A 16,189-nucleotide genomic window follows, 5' to 3' on the forward strand; every position below is an offset into this window, starting at 1 on the left:
TAATTATTTTTTACTTAATGAAGTCATATGCCTGGGTTGCTGAACATGCGATTGTTTGCACGTCTCTAAAAAAGCTGATAATTGTTGATAGAACTTGAGATCCAAAAACATAAATAAAAATTCCGCAAAGTCTTTAAATTCAGAATTGGTTTAGCATAAACCAATATTATAATATAATATTATATTATATATATATAATATATTATATATATGTCGGGTTAAGAATATCAGAGGCCTCGCCGTCCGTCCGTCCGTCCATATCAGCGTCGCTCAAATCTCTTTTTACTATTTAATTTTATGCAACTGTGCGCAGTCAACGAGTCCACTTGCGTCTGCTTTGGCTTCTCCACGATTAATGCCCTCACTCCAGTTTCGTGCAGCCTGCTTTGTCTCTTCTCAATTTTTGGCATTCCCTTTTCATTATATAGTTTTCCCTTTCTAACCAAGCAGCGCAAGTGGCCACGTTCAGCAACAGCTCTATCGCTCTCGTTTTTGCAAAATCTCGTTCATAGATAATTCATCTATTCATCCTCACACATTGACAATAAATAGGAACACGCATAATAGCAAAGGGAACATGGAGAAGAAGTAAACGGCGACTACACGCATTCATTATTTTCGCCACGTGTTCATAAATAGGAACACGCATAATAGCAAAGGGAACATGGAGAAGAAGTAAACAGCGACTACACGCATACTCATTATTTTCGCCACGACACGGCCATTTACACGTCCTCGTGTAAGCTTTTGATACCGAGATACCAAGATATCAAGATCACATACTTTCATCACTATTCAATAACATTTAATTTCATTAGTTTGACTTTATTAGGTGTATTTCTTAAATCTTAATTCTGTGAAGAAACAAAACAGCTGGGATAACTTATTCTATTTTCATATTCAGTTCCATTGATCAGTAATACATCAGCTCACAACTTATCTTAACATTATCATTTATCGATTTCTATATATCGATCTTCCGCCAGTTCACACACACTTGATTATTAATTCAATCCAAACTCATCGTCTCTCCTGGACGGATAACTCACAATTCATCGTCTCACCTGACGGATAACTCATAATTCATCGTCTCACCTAGACGGATAACTCACAATTCATCGTCTCACCTAGACGGATATCTCTCGTTCACAAAAGAACTCATTGGCGGGCTTTTCTTTTCATTCAACTGTTTCTATATTTCAGCTATTGCTCTACATTCTCGTTTAACTCATTCGGGATTTCTGTATCCGGCATTTTACGTATATCTTCATGGCAATACTTGAACGATCGGTTACTCGTCAACGACTTTAGTGTATACCTGTCACCCTCTAATACTTCAGTTACCAAAAACGGTCCTCTGAATTTCGGATCTAACTTAGTTTGGTGTCTTTCTTCATTCCTCAATAGCACATAGTCACCTACGTGGTGTTTGTCAACGGCTGCCCTACTGCTATCAAATCGGGATTTGTCGTAAGACGCTAAGGAATTCATATTTTCTGTCGCATGAGCTCTAACAGTTGCCAAATCTATTTCACATTCGGTCTCACATGGGGGAACTAATCCAAGGGGTCGAGCCTGTTTACCAATTAACATTTCTAACGGACTTGCCTCAGTGGCACGAGAAATTGTACAATTCAGTGCAAGTTGGACTTCGCCAAGTGCGTCCTGCCACGATCGTTGACTTGATTCTACCACTGACAACAAATTTTTCAGTGTTTCCATCACCCGTTCCACTTGCCCATTTGCACGGCTCATTCCCGTAGCAATCAAGTGAAGTTCAATTTTCTGCGATACGCAAAACTCTGAAAACTTAGAGCTAGTAAAACATCTGCCCTGGTCGGCGATGATGCGATCTGGTACTCCAAATAAGGATATGGAAGATTTCATAGCATTAACACAGCTTTCGGCATCTATCTTTAAGGTGTGATACAGATAAACAAACTTTGTATAGGCATCGATCTGAACAATGACATACTCCTTCAAATCGCTCTTGCCACTTAATTTCCCCGTTATATCTATGTGGATGGTGTGCCACGGTATACTTGTCTTCGGAATGGAATGAAGTTCCGCCTGAACCTTCCCGGAAGATGATTTCACTGATCTACAAGTTATGCAGTTTGAAACAAATTTTCGAACATACTTGTTCATTTTAGCGAACCAATAATACTGGTACACTTTATCAAGTGTCTTTTGCCACCCTAAATGCATTATCGACTCGTATACCTGGTTAATTACTGACCATTTGAAAGCTCTGGGTACAACTGGTAAATAACTTGTTCTACCTCGTCTTTGGACCTTGCGATATAATACACCTTTTCGCAAATCATACGTTTTGGCCAAGTTTTCGGCCAATTCATCTGACTCCAATTTGTTAACAATTTCTATTATCTCAGGGTCTAACCGTTGCTCAGCAAGAAGCCAAGTACTTGAAATTTCAGACAGATTTACTCGTTTTTCGGGAATCTTGTTTATTGACAAAATGTGTTCGGGTGATAAAGGATTTCTTGATAGGAAATCCACATGAGCCATACGCTTACCCTCTCTATACTGAATTTCGAAATTAAACGATTGTAAGTAGGCCCACCAGCGGTGAACTCTGGGGGTTAAATCTATTTTTGTGCGAGAAGCTTTTAATGAATTGCAGTCTGTATAGACAACGAACTCACGGCCAACTAGGTAATGGCGAAAATGTTTAACGGCTTTTACCACTGCCAAGGTTTCCAGCTCGTAGGAGTGATATCTAGATTCAACAGAGGTAGTTGTTTTGCTGAAGTATTCGATTACATGGGGCTTACTTTCTATACGGTGCAAAAGTATCGCTCCATATCCACAGGCACTTGCATCAGTGTGCAACTCAATAGGATATTGCGGGTCGAAGATTACCAGAACAGGCTCATTTGTGAGGATCGTCACAACTTTAAGTCTGATCTCTTCCAGCTCAGCGCTCCATGTAATCTTGCCGCTACCAGACGAAAGTGAATACAATGGTTTCATAAGTTGGGAGAATCCAGGCACGAATTTGCGAAAGTAAGAGGCCAAGCCAATGAATTGTCTAACGCCGGAGACAGTTTGAGGAGGAGGCAAGGAGCTTAATGAAGCTATCTTTCGCACATTCGGACGAATTTCTCCCGCTCGCACTTCATAGCCCAAATACTGAACCGTTGTTTTGAGAAAACTGCATTTAGCAAGGTTAAAGGTAAAACCAGCCTTTGTAAGAACATTCAAAACAGTTTTTAACCTTTCCAAAGCCAATTCCTTGGTTGGCGATACTACCATTATGTCGTCCATGTAAACGATTACAAAAGAGTTAGCAAGGTCACCAAGTGCATTTATGACTGCGCGCTGGAAAACAGATGGCGCATTTTTGAGGCCAAAAGGCATTGTAAGAAATTCAAATTGGCCGTCTGGGGTCACAAATGCAGTATATTCCACGGATTCAGGGTGAATCGGGATTTGGTGGAAACCACTTGCCATATCCAGGCATGTGAAATAATTTGCTCCGCGAAGTCTAGCAATTTGATCGCTGATAAGCGGCAAGGGGTATTTATCCGAAATCGTGTTCGAGTTTAGCTCTCTAAAATCAACACATAGACGGTCGGTTCCGTTCTTCTTTTTGACGAGCAACATGGGGCTAGCAAAGGGAGAGCAACTTGGGCGAACAATATTACATCTTATCAATTCGCTCACCTGCATTCGCACTACTTCTCTCTCTTCGGGGCTAAGTCTGTAAGGTCGGCGCTGAACAGTTTTAGTTGGATCAATCAAACGGATTTTCATTTCGCCTGTATTTACTCGAGTATGAGGTATCCCGTTGGTAAATGAAGTCGAGTGCTTTTCAAGTAACTCAATTAATTGAGCTTTCTCATTGTCGACTAATTCGGTGTCAATATCGGACAAAGTAAACGATCGCTCAGTAACGGAACAATTATTAACAGTTTTTGATTTTACAACTTTAAAATTATCGGATGTCAAAATTACATAAAAGCCTTGTTTAAGTATTTCTCGCCCTATCAGAATATCATTCCTCATTTGCTCGTTCGGGACTACATGAAATAATATTTCCATAATATTTTCGTTTATAGTGACTTCACTCAAGATTTGCAATGTACTGCACACACTGCCACCACCAATGCCTTTTATCATTACAGTATTGTTTATACGTTTACCAGATAACTTACTGCTAATGTCGTCTTTAATAAGGGAGCACTCTGCACCGGAATCGAAACAAATTGGATAGATCTCACCTCGTTGATGCAAGCTTCCCTTTGGCTCAGTCACACAACATTGGTTAACAGTCTTCTGTTGAGTCACATCTTGTTTGGCTGCACTTCCGTTTTTCGGGCACTGGTTGGAGAAATGTCCCGGTTGGCCGCACCGATAGCACGTAACATTTGATTTTTCACGCTGCGGTTTCGCCTGTCTATCTTGTCGCATTTTACTTCGGCATTCAGCAATTCGATGTCCCGGCTTTGAACAGAAGTGGCATACAACTGGCGATGCCTTACGGTTCTTCTGGTCAGGTCCAAGGTTGTCATCTCGAGCATGTCGCTTCTTGTCGAACGTAAACGCTTTTAACTCCGCCTGTAGCTTACTTCTGGTACGCACATTGGATGTGAAGAGGACGCGCTGCAAACGACTGTCAATGTTTGCCATATGCGCAAGAACAGTTGTAACGGCAATTTCTTCTATTTCCATATTCCGCCACTTTGTAGTCAGCGTCGTCACCAGCCGACTCGCATACACCGCGTAACATTCGGCGGCAGTCGGGCGGCTGTTGAGTAAATTTAAAAACGTAGCGGCCGGCGTCTCTTCGGTTTCAAAGCGCTGCAGAAATAATTCCTGGAACTCTTGCCAAGTCATACCCTGGTACGAGATTTGTGTTAGCCACTGAGATGCAGTTCCCTCCATGCAGTTACTTAGTGCCATGATCAATTTACTTCCTTTAAGGGGGTGCTCAGTTAGAATTATATCGGTTGTTGAACACCACTTTGCTGCCTCTACGCATGCAGCATCAGGGTTAAATTTGGGTAGCTTAACATCATAACCTTGCTGCTCACGTGCCGGCGTCACTTGCATGATTTTTACAAGTTCAGCCAAATTCCGATTTTGCATTTCCACTACTGCACGCCACTGATCCTCAGAAAATGCAGGGTGTGGCACAGATCCCACTTCTGATGTCGGGTTAAGAATATCAGAGGCCTCGCCGTCCGTCCGTCCGTCCATATCAGCGTCGCTCAAATCTCTTTTTACTATTTAATTTTATGCAACTGTGCGCAGTCAACGAGTCCACTTGCGTCTGCTTTGGCTTCTCCACGATTAATGCCCTCACTCCAGTTTCGTGCAGCCTGCTTTGTCTCTTCTCAATTTTTGGCATTCCCTTTTCATTATATAGTTTTCCCTTTCTAACCAAGCAGCGCAAGTGGCCACGTTCAGCAACAGCTCTATCGCTCTCGTTTTTGCAAAATCTCGTTCATAGATAATTCATCTATTCATCCTCACACATTGACAATAAATAGGAACACGCATAATAGCAAAGGGAACATGGAGAAGAAGTAAACGGCGACTACACGCATTCATTATTTTCGCCACGTGTTCATAAATAGGAACACGCATAATAGCAAAGGGAACATGGAGAAGAAGTAAACAGCGACTACACGCATACTCATTATTTTCGCCACGACATATATATATGTATTATATATATAATATACAGTATAATTCGCTTAGCTGCCTCGAGTACTTTGCACAATGCCTCGATGCAGGTAACTTAAAAATGCAGCTAACTTAATTTTTTTTTTTCTATTTTCTATTTTCTATTCACACAAAAAAATGGAAAAATAATGCAGATATCTTGCCGATGCAGCTAACTATCGATGCAGCTAAGCGAATTATACTGTAATATTATAATATTGATTCTGAAGATCAATAGGGCATAAATATCAATACTACAAACAGGCATAAAGATAATAGTTTTGTGTTCATATTTTAAGCAACTTGAGCTGATGCATTCAATAATGGGCAATATATTTATGTAATTGTAGCTCTAAACTTGAAAATACAAGTAAGTAAACTCAACATTCCCACAACGTTACTATTCAGCAAGCTTTTCTTTTTGATGTGAAATGAATTGATTTAAAGTTTCTTCTTACATTCTTTGAGGGCAACATAAAAACGATGAGTTGGAAAAATAGCTGAATGCAGAGTGTGGAGTGCATAAATACAATTTATGTACGCAAGTTTTATATTTTCCCTTTCCGTTCCTTGTTCTTTTTCCCGATCACCCGTTCCTGGTTTTTGGCCACGACAACTGGGGGCGTGGCGTGAGCCATAAAGCTAACAAATTGCTGACACAACATATGAATGACAATATATCAGTGGCGGAACCAGCCAGCTGAGTGGCTTCTGCTGAATAACGTATGATTTACGAATAGAAAACTCAATACAAACGCTGCTTACTAAAACGTAACTCCTGAATAAACAGTCGGTTTCAAATGGCCAACTCACCTTTAGGGAAATTAGTTTGCGTACTTTAGGGCACTTCAGTATTCATCAACCACTTAACGCCTCCACCTTTGTAAGCATAAATTATCTCTTCACATTGAAGAGCTCATTCAATTGGGGTACAAGGAAAAAACGCAAAGCAGGCAAACTTAAAGCTTAAATAAACACAAACCACAGAAAAAACACATTCATATACGTAAGAGAATTGGGTCAAGCGGAAAAAATCATTTCCGTTTTAGCCAACCGAAAAGGGTGCCCAAAACAGATGTGACAAAATTATGCAACTTTTTATTGAGTTTTTCGCCAAGAACCACCGTAACGATTCGAAAGATATATGTTTCCTCGCTTTAAGAAATATTTTCCCGGGATCAGGGAAAACATCTTGGCCAAAACCGCTGCAGCGTCCCGGCAAGCTCTTCAATTAATCAAATTGACACTTGTAACGTCGACAGATCGTAGCCATCTTAATATTTCTGGGAATGAAATGGTATTTGACATTTGACATCCGTTCCGCCAAAGAATGAGAAATCGGTGGGTAGTGGCGATATATACAATCCATTTTGATGAGGAGGGTGGGCCAAGCCCATATAGCGCTTTCGATTGGCTCTTTTTGTCAGCGGACGTCTGACGGGCAAATGTTGTTCAATATGCGACGTTTGACTTTGTGACCCACGGAAACAAAAAACAGGAAGTGCCAGTGGCTTTGTGGTTGTGATATTTTGGTTCAGCGGTTATTCCGTGTGCGTTGGGCGTTCGCTGTTCGAATTCCGCTGTAGTTGACAGGTTTGCCTCCCCTTTCCTGGTAGGGCACTAGGCCATCCTTTATTACGTTTAGCTTTTACATCGGTCACTAAGAAGCAGACATCAGGTTCTGTTTAATTGTCTGTTTTCCGACAAATCATTTGATTTTCATCTGAAACATTGACTCCAGCATTATATTACCTTTAAATTATTAGCACGTTTAATTTTAAAGCGTATCCTATTATATTTAGAAGCTATTCACCCAGAAATAGTATGCTTTAAATACTTTAGTAAGCGTTAGAAAATATCAAGGAATCATAAATCACAATCAATATCTTAGACAAGCGACTATAACAGCAATTGACTGGCCATCTGGCCAAATAATAATCAAGAACGATTACAGTGATTTGTCAGGAGTGCTCTTAAGTGCCGAAAAAGTTAACCAACAAGAAAGTTTAAGGATACTAAGCTCACTATCAAATTTGTAATTGATTGCAAGGAACTTGTGTTGAGCTGGCAAGTAAAATAAATGAAGTTTGGCATAGAAAGTAACCAGCTATTTAAGCATCATATAGGGAAGGCACAATTTCACACACTAAATTGATTAGGAATTTATTCAACTGATTTTTCAACTGAGTGAATGGAAACGGGGCTTACGATTCAATTTGTTCAGCTTTAATCTGCTTCTCATTCATCAAAAGTACAAAAAATCAAATGAATTTTCATTCCTATTTACACAAAAGCACAAAAGGTTCGGATGGAAAGTGCAAACACTGTCATAATCAGCCTACAGGCACCTAAATACTAATGCGTATACGTAATACGCCAGTCCATGTGAGCTTATAAAACGGATTGCCAAGGAAATGGTTGCAATGGCTGCTTGGTGGCGAGGTGGTAAGGGAAACAATTTACATCAAGCTCTTAAAATAGATACAGCCGATGTGAAAATACATGGAAGTGGGAATTAATCAAAATGTACAATAGAACGGACACACAAAAAACTTTCTGCCTCTTTGAAGATCGAAAACAATTTAAATGAAGCTTTAACTAATTAATTCCAACTTACTTTACTTGAACGGGAAAAACACCATCTTTGTTATCCTGGCTATTATTGCACATGATTCTCGCCTGTCTGTCCGCCTAGTAACTGACAATGAGTGCCATAAGCTTACAACTACATACGAGTATGTGTGTGTGTATGTACCGCCGGAAAACCTTGGAAAAAAGGCAGCAAAGCGTTAAGCCGTTAGCAGCTAGATTGAGCCCAGCAGCTGCTGGCGACACCTTGCAACAGTTGCCTGAAGAAAAAACCGCTCTGCTAATACCGTCATCCGCCTCTGCGCAGAAAGAAATTTTAGAAAATCATGTAGTTCTTTTTCAAAATGCCTGGTGAGAGAAACTGTAGTAAATATAACGAATGTATAGAATGATTCATGTGTTGATTCATATTGTGTCATATTGGTAATTAAATCGAATTATGTCTTATTTAAGTTGTTGGTTCCTCGTTTGAAGGCTTCCTTTTCTTTCCTTGAAACAGTCTGCTTTATCGCTCAGTGCATGGTACGTGTCACCGCTTTGCATACATATGCATTGTGGTTAAGCAATTTGCAGCAAACGAAATGAAAGTGCTAAGCGCATTGGCCGTCAGTTTGTGCCTTACCTTCCCCCTTGCGGGTGTGTGAGTGCGGCAGGTGTGATACGGTAAAGCTGTCATAGAACTGGATCTGTCCCTGTGTGCGCGAGACCCATGTGCATGTATTTTTTCTGCAACTCGAGCTCTGCGGCTTGCGCTAAATTTCATAATTTTTGCGAGCGTCTGGTGCCGCCGGTGCCGGTGCTTGTCTGGTGTCTCCCAGTCACGTGTCATTCGTATCGCGCCATAAACAAACCCAACTTGCGTTTCCCGCCGTACTCCGCCCACTCTGTTGGCATGGAGCATCGTTTGTTATCCCGACAGTCCCGATCCCGATCCCAATCCCGCTCCCTTCCAGTCCCAGCTCCCGTCGCCTCAATTCGATTTATTTTTATGGGGCTTCCTTGTGCATTTCTGCATTGGGGATACTTTTTTGCAGAGCTCGGCTCAACCCTCGCACTTGTTCACTGAAAATACTTTCTCATGCGTAAAATGCTTGACAAGCGGAGCAGACACAGACGTTGACGCATTCAAATAGGGGTGGGGATTGGAAACTCGTCTGCCCCCGCAAAGGTTATCAACTTTAGGCATGAGGTCCGAAAAATTACAAGTTCCACTTCTAGCTAGTAGCTTACATAACATTTCATTTCAATATAGAAATATATTTAACTGATTAACTGTTTGTCTTGAAATTTTGTTGTAAGCTATCTTAACATAATCTATCTTAATGTTTTCCTTACTGGATCGATGGCCCATCTACCAGCCTTAGAGATGCTTAAAAACAATTCTTTACACTTCAGCTAATTGGGTATAACGGGCAGGAAGAGCTCATTCAATTAAATATGCAATCGAAATACAGCACGGGAATTGAAAACAAAGACCAATAGCCGGGGCAAAATAAATTGGGTAAATATTCAGCGAAAAAACTGCAAACACAATCGAAACTTTACCGCAGCTGAAATATTTAAATGGTCGAGCGAAGGCGAAAAAAACATGCATAATATAAACAAGATAAAGTTGCATCCGCCAGTTGTGAACAATAATTAAAAGGATCCCTTGGTCGGCGCTCATAACGAATCGGCTGAGTCGGGCCTCTTTGGGGTAATCACTCCCCTTGGATGGGTAATTACGGTTGGAATTCATTAACCCATCACCCGGTGGTCCTCGATAAGAGTGTTGAAACGTTGTTAAGAGTTCCGAAAAGAATTTTATTCAGTGGAAATATAATTTTGAGCAACAGAAGCGAAAGTAAAAAACCGAATGAATTGCTACATTTATGAAGTTAGCAAATTCGATGCCTTAAACGGGCAGGTTGAACATCAAACAATTGTTTAGAAAAACGAAGAGATGTTTGCCTCCGGTAAGCATCACCGAGATGTATGTTTATTTCAAGTACAGCACTCACGGAATAATCGAAGAAAATAGCTAGTGTATCGACAGAAAGATACCTCGATTACAGGGTCAATTAAATCTGTAAAAAAAATGGGGCATTCCGTTAGTAGCCGCTGGAGAACCTTGTTAAGAGGAATTTCCAAATGCTGGGCGAGCTAAGAGCCGTTGAATATGCAGCAGGATTCAAAAACGGCCAGAAGCTGGCCCAGAGCGGAGAGGCAGGCTAACAAATGTTCGAATGGACAATGTGCTGGGCGGGCCAAGAGTTTATCGCTGCACAAGTTTTATGTTAACACTGGCCACAACAAGACCAATGGCGTTACCAATGGCTGTAGCAATGGCACTGGCGAAGAGGCAGCAGCTGCTTGACTCTGTTTTCGGGAACTTTTTGTCTGCTTAGCTCCCAAATGTGCCACAAATACGGGACAGAGCGTGGACTCCGCAGGAGCCAACTCCCTCGCCACGGCTGATAAGTAAATGAATGCTGCATACTTTGCGGCGCGGGCGCAGTTTTCAGGATTTTCAATCATCAAGTAGAGAAAGCCAGCCATGAGGGTGTTATTAATGTTGCGTTATCAGCAGGCCGTCCCTTCTATGCCGTAAAATTCATCGTACTACCCATGCACTGTAAAAAAAAACTTGCATACCGTACAGGAAGAGTTTTACATACAAATTAGGCCACTTTAATTAGTGAAATATATTATATTTCAAGAATAATGAAAAGGTGTTTTTAAGGTTAAAACTACTTCATTCATAATTAATCCTAGTATCGTATCGATATGCGGGTGATATTACCTAGAATTCGGTGTCCGTTTTGCCAGTGCCTCGACCGCAAAATGCGCAGCCGGAGCAGCAAGAGCCAACAAGCAACAACCGGCGACCGACAACCAACAACCAACACGCAGCAGCTGGAGGAGCTGGAGGAGATTCGGCCATGAGAATGCAGATTCCCGCTGCTGCTCCATGTTGGCTGCATAAAAACGAAGGAATTAGCATAATTTCAGGCACTCGGGCTGCGATGGCGCAACACTTGCGACCGCAGATAAGGCGCAAAATGAACGCAGAGCGTCTTTTGTGCATGTGTTTGTGGGTGCGAGTGTGTGAAGGTGGAGAGTGTGCGTGTATAAGTGCGGGATTCACATACATGCGTGCTGGGCGCGCTGTTCATTGCTTGTTATTTCGGGAGCGCTGTGCAAGAGTTGCGGCATATGTGGATACCAGCCCAGTCAGACGGGGATATTATACATCATTTCCCCAGAGAAATTCAAAACAAGGGCATATTGTGAAAGAAAGTGCTAAGTCATATGGGATGTAAATAAGGGTATTTAAAATTCCACTCGTTTCGTTTAGTTTTTGTCGCAAAGTTACCTCAAGCCCTGCAAACACTCGCATTGTACTGGCGAACACACAGCGGCATACGATTTCCATAAATGCACAACATCGCGATTTTCTTGGCCAAATATCTTGGCTAAAAAACTTGCCGGCGGCTGAGTGCTATTTTTTAAAGGGTTTTCCAGTGGGAACAATTCAGGAGCAAGTTGCCACATTAAGAATAAAAAGTTAGCCTTAAATTTTATTACCGATAGTTGGAACAAAAAAGTCCCCAAAGCTAGTGCAAGTGTAGCAACTCGTTGAAGGCCAGCCTCAAGGTCTCTTTGAGACCCATGCCATACAGCGCGTCGTAAATGGACTTTATGTGTGCGGGGCTTAGACCGAGTTTCAGGGAGAATGATCTCGGATCGTGGTGATGGCGGTGCTGGATCCCTAGATACTGCTGGAAGTACAGTTGAGCCCGTCCCCAGTGGCGTCGATCTGTGAACAATCTACTTTCGTGGAGCTCACCACTATCCTCGTCTACCTCATTATTATAGGTGGGAAACTCAAGCCAGCTCTCTATCATCGGCCAATGGAAATCGCCTCGCAGTTCTCGTCTCATTCCGAAATCCGAGTGCGAAAGGGAACCAAACCTGGATGCAGGTCCTCCAAAGCTCCTTATTTTGTTGCTGAACGCCATTTTTCTCAGAAACTTCAATCGTCGGGACGTTGATGTTCGGGGACGTTGATTTGCTGCCGTCGAAATTGGCTGATTTGGGTTGTTTTGACGTGGTAGTAACACATGCGGACCATCCCCAATCATCGCGGCTTCTACGACGCGGGACGGACTAGACCTGCTCCACATTCTCGGAGGATTTGTTCTGATTTCTTCGCTCATAGCCGCGGAAATTTCTGGTGATCGAAGTCCGATGACCGGGCCTTACACAGCTGATGGAAACAAAAAATTTTGGGTGGGACAATTCAACTGTCCACTAAACTGGCTAACTGAGATTAGAAAATATATTTCAAAGTGTTATTTCAAGGCATTTACAAAATATTTCTCAACTTTATATTTAAACTTTACAAACTTTTCACATGATCCAAAATATATATATCTGTATGAGGAGTTAGGACTTATATAGTGCTCTAGTATATTGAGAAAGTATTAAAGTATCAAAACCGCAGATTTTTAACTTCTACATATATTCTGAATTGGTACGAACATTTCTGCAGGGATTGACCCCGAATTCCCTGAGTACAGCAATAGTCGGCTGCGGCATATGCGAGTTCTAGGATTACACTTGCATATAGCACTGATTAAGCGTTTCGACTGCGATTCTGGCAGGCAGCTCTAATTCGACCCCTTCCGGAACTTGATTATCCTGCTCGTCTGCTACTCATATAACAGGATGCGCTATACATTTGTATGAGGCCTAAATGCTAGAAGCTTACATATCCGAGAATTCCCTTAACTGCGTCATCGGGAGAGCCAGTGCCTCGCAGGCGCACACTTAAAATGGCTGCCTTCATTATTCAGCGTGGAAAGTGGAAAAGTCGACTGGCGAAATGAATGATGAAAATCAGTTCCCCAGATATTCCTCTGGCATCCTATTGCTTGCATACTATAAACAATTCGCCTGAATTGAGATGTCAGCAGTCTGCACTCGCGCCGAGCAGCCATTAATAATTGACTGGGACCAGCTACATGGGGCGTATGAGTAACATTGCTTGGAAATCATTTTGATTGGCCTCGGCCACGCCTCTTTTGGCACCATTTACTTCAAGGTACTTGACACTAATTAACATCCCCTATTTGGCTAATTTAATTGCTGCAAGGGCAGGATTACTTTTTATTTTCCAACTGCATCGTCCCAATTACCTGAGCATGTTGGCATAAACCAACTGCTCCTTTTAAGCCCAATGCAACTATTACGTGTGTGAATGTATTGCCGCAGGCTTCAGTGTTAGCCTGGTCTATTGTCCTATGGTGATTGTCCTATGGAGATTGCTTCTCTCTTCAGCTACTGCCTTTTTGGATTGGCTTGTCATTCGTCATCGGCTTGTGAAGCAAAGGTAGCAGAGGAAAAGCAGTAATCTTTATAGTTCTTGTACGGAGTGTGAATGAATGAAATTGCAATGATTACATTGGCTCCCTGCTAAGATCCATTAATTTGATAGTTTTCATAGTTCCCCTTTATTTGTCACAATAGACTAATGAAATCTTTTTTTGGACACAGTTTGGTTGCTTATTCGGGAAATCACAGCTAAAAAGGACAGCACCGCTGAAGGCCATTTCGTTTTTCCATAGTGCCACAGCACGGTCCACAGGGTCCGCAAGGGCCACAACGAGGTCCACAGGGGCCACAGCAGGGCCCGCAAGGTCCACAACAGGGTCCACAACAGGGTCCACAACAGGGTCCACAACAGGGTCCGCAACACGGTCCACAGGGTCCGCAGCAAGGTCCGCCCGGTGCACAGCCCATGTTTTTTTTTAATTTCTGAGAACTAAAAGAAAAGCTATTATACCAACAATTTTCTTAAATAAAAAACTACGTACAAAGTGCTGAACCTAAAAAGCTTGGAAAAGAGCTCAAATTTTGATGTTCTTGGGTTAAGGGAAAGATGAAAACTGATGTTTGCTTACATAGAACTTGCACAGGAAAGTAGAATATAGATTCAAAGCCTTCTAGATTTAAAATAAACAAATGCAAAATTAATAAAAATTTTATATCAATGCCCTAAAAGGAATTTAATTTTGTTCTTTAGTGAATTTTACAATAACGTGCTTAAGAAAATGTCCTGCCGTAGCAAGCAGTACAACTGATCCAGATGGGAACAACAAAGAACGTCCTAGTGAAGCTCGTCGGAAGGCAGAATCAATCACCTTGAGACGTCATTCGTGTAAAATAAAATGGTATTACCAAGAACGTCTCAACCATTTCCATATAGCAACTTGTGCTCGCAGCGCAATACAATCTGCTCGCTTAGTATCCGGCTAGTGTTCCTGATCAAGAAACCTACACCCACATACATATTACGAAACGCATTCCTATTATGTCAACGAGTAACGCCGAGTAAGAGCAATGGTGAACTATCCCAATGATAACATGGATCTGCATTAAGATACATATATATATATTTGTGGCTTTTAACTTTCAGGTGTTAGTTTAACCATGGTGGGATTGTGGTATGGTTTCACAAATCGATTCGGCTGCCAATTGCGAGCATTTAGCACCAACAGCCACCGCAACAACTGCCAAATGGTCCGCAACAAGGTCCACAGGGTCCACAGGGTCCACAGCAGGATCCGCACGGCCCACATCGGGGTCCACAAGGTCCACAGCAGGGACCACAGCAGTAATATCCGCAGCACGATCCACAAGGTCCACAGCACATGATTAATTCGAGAAGTCTAAAATAAACGAAATAAATATGTATACTATTTTAACTTTACAATAAACATTTTTACCAACGGTCTTTAGAAGCCAAAAAAAAAAAACAAGTATTTGGGACAAAACAACAAAATTTTGATGCGAGCAGCACAAGGGTCGAGATGAGAATGATATATTTTCCGAACTTACAAGGTTAGGTGGGTCTGACAGGTCAAGAACGATTTCCATAGCCTACTATGAATTCGAATTATGTTTATGTACAGCGGTTGATGGTTAAAAATAGTTATTATTGTTATAGAATTATTGTTATCGGACATTTGTCCGTTTGCAGACAAATACTATTATTGAATGAGGTTTAAATTCACGGTTGCAGGTTTTATACCCGCCACTCGTAGAGTAATAGCTATGCTATAGTGAATAGAAGAAAAGGTTATTTATTCTTGAGCTGGATCACAAGCCTAGTCGATATGAACGTAGGATGTTCCTCCGCCCCCTCTAACGATCGCAATCCACCAAGAATTGACAATTTTAATTTTCGCAATTATATTACATAAATTATTATTGTCACGCATTTGGTATCCATAGCTAAGACAAAGGTTGCACCATTTAGAAGAGAAAAACCATCGGAAAAGGTATTTTGAAATTCTTATTTTATTGACTAGGCCCGCGAGCTAAGAAGAGTTTATCCGCATTCAGTCCTAAGTTCCACTTTGTGGTTCACAGGAAAAAGATATTTTACATGTTGTGGTTGTTGTTCAGCACCCGCAATATGGCCTACAAGGTCCACAGCAAGGTCCACAAGGCCCGCATGGACCACAGCCCCCGCAGCAAGGACCGCAAGGACCGCAAGGGCCGCAAGGCGCACAGCAAGATCCACAAGGACTACAGCAGGAACCGCAAGGACCACAGGGTCCGCAAGGTCCGCAAGGACCGCCGCACGGGCTACAGGGTCCGCAGAATCCAAGGGGTCCGCAACACATGATGGTTCCGTAAAGTTCTAAGAAAAATTTTGTTAAAACTTCGCATGCTTACACTTTGAGAAATACTCACTTTGAACCTAACAAAGAAATAACTTAGGACGAAAAAATATTTCGATGATTACAGGCCGAGAACCAAAATAAGAATGATGGAAACCTGACTCACAAGTTGGTATATGAATTTGACAACTGTCGAAAATATCCATAGCTAACTAGATTATGGGTTTTGGGATACCAGA

At 41.7% G+C, this 16,189-nt stretch overlaps 4 protein-coding genes across 5 annotated transcripts, besides 2 other annotated features; all 4 read right to left on the bottom strand.

The window, feature by feature from the left end:
* Positions 1-211: 211 nt before the first annotated feature.
* Positions 212-5,682: a mobile genetic element.
* A 28-nt stretch (positions 5,683-5,710) lies between these two features.
* Positions 5,711-5,896: a mobile genetic element.
* Positions 5,897-11,815: 5,919 nt separating this feature from the next.
* CG17944 (uncharacterized protein) lies at positions 11,816-12,571 on the bottom strand. Its single transcript, NM_169184.2, has one exon. It carries the CDS (start codon positions 12,477-12,479, stop codon positions 11,877-11,879), a length of 603 nt encoding a protein of 200 aa, NP_731158.1. The 5' UTR covers positions 12,480-12,571; the 3' UTR covers positions 11,816-11,876.
* A 1,183-nt stretch (positions 12,572-13,754) lies between these two features.
* Mst84Dd (Male-specific RNA 84Dd) lies at positions 13,755-14,221 on the bottom strand. The gene is made up of 2 exons (NM_079529.3): positions 14,139-14,221; positions 13,755-14,086 (listed from the first exon to the last, which is right to left on the bottom strand). The coding sequence occupies exon 2, from the start codon at positions 14,062-14,064 to the stop codon at positions 13,846-13,848; it is 219 nt and encodes a 72-aa protein (NP_524253.1). The 5' UTR covers positions 14,065-14,086; positions 14,139-14,221; the 3' UTR covers positions 13,755-13,845.
* Positions 14,222-14,701: 480 nt separating this feature from the next.
* Positions 14,702-15,121, bottom strand: Mst84Dc (Male-specific RNA 84Dc). 2 transcript variants are annotated; one of them, NM_001104231.2, is made up of 2 exons: positions 15,055-15,121; positions 14,702-14,993 (listed from the first exon to the last, which is right to left on the bottom strand). In NM_001104231.2, exon 2 carries the CDS (start codon positions 14,975-14,977, stop codon positions 14,810-14,812), a length of 168 nt encoding a protein of 55 aa, NP_001097701.1. In that variant the 5' UTR covers positions 14,978-14,993; positions 15,055-15,121; the 3' UTR covers positions 14,702-14,809. The 2 variants fall into 2 exon arrangements, with proteins under 2 accessions (NP_001097701.1, NP_524254.1); NM_079530.4 differs by having other exon boundaries at positions 15,051-15,121.
* Positions 15,122-15,607: 486 nt separating this feature from the next.
* Mst84Db (Male-specific RNA 84Db) lies at positions 15,608-16,075 on the bottom strand. Its single transcript, NM_079531.3, has 2 exons — positions 16,024-16,075; positions 15,608-15,970 (listed from the first exon to the last, which is right to left on the bottom strand). Exon 2 carries the CDS (start codon positions 15,951-15,953, stop codon positions 15,729-15,731), a length of 225 nt encoding a protein of 74 aa, NP_524255.2. The 5' UTR covers positions 15,954-15,970; positions 16,024-16,075; the 3' UTR covers positions 15,608-15,728.
* Between the last annotated feature and the right edge of the window lie 114 nt (positions 16,076-16,189).

The sequence above is a fragment of the Drosophila melanogaster genome, chromosome 3R (assembly GCF_000001215.4).
Source record: "Drosophila melanogaster chromosome 3R".
In the NCBI taxonomy this organism is placed as follows: domain Eukaryota; kingdom Metazoa; phylum Arthropoda; class Insecta; order Diptera; family Drosophilidae; genus Drosophila; species Drosophila melanogaster.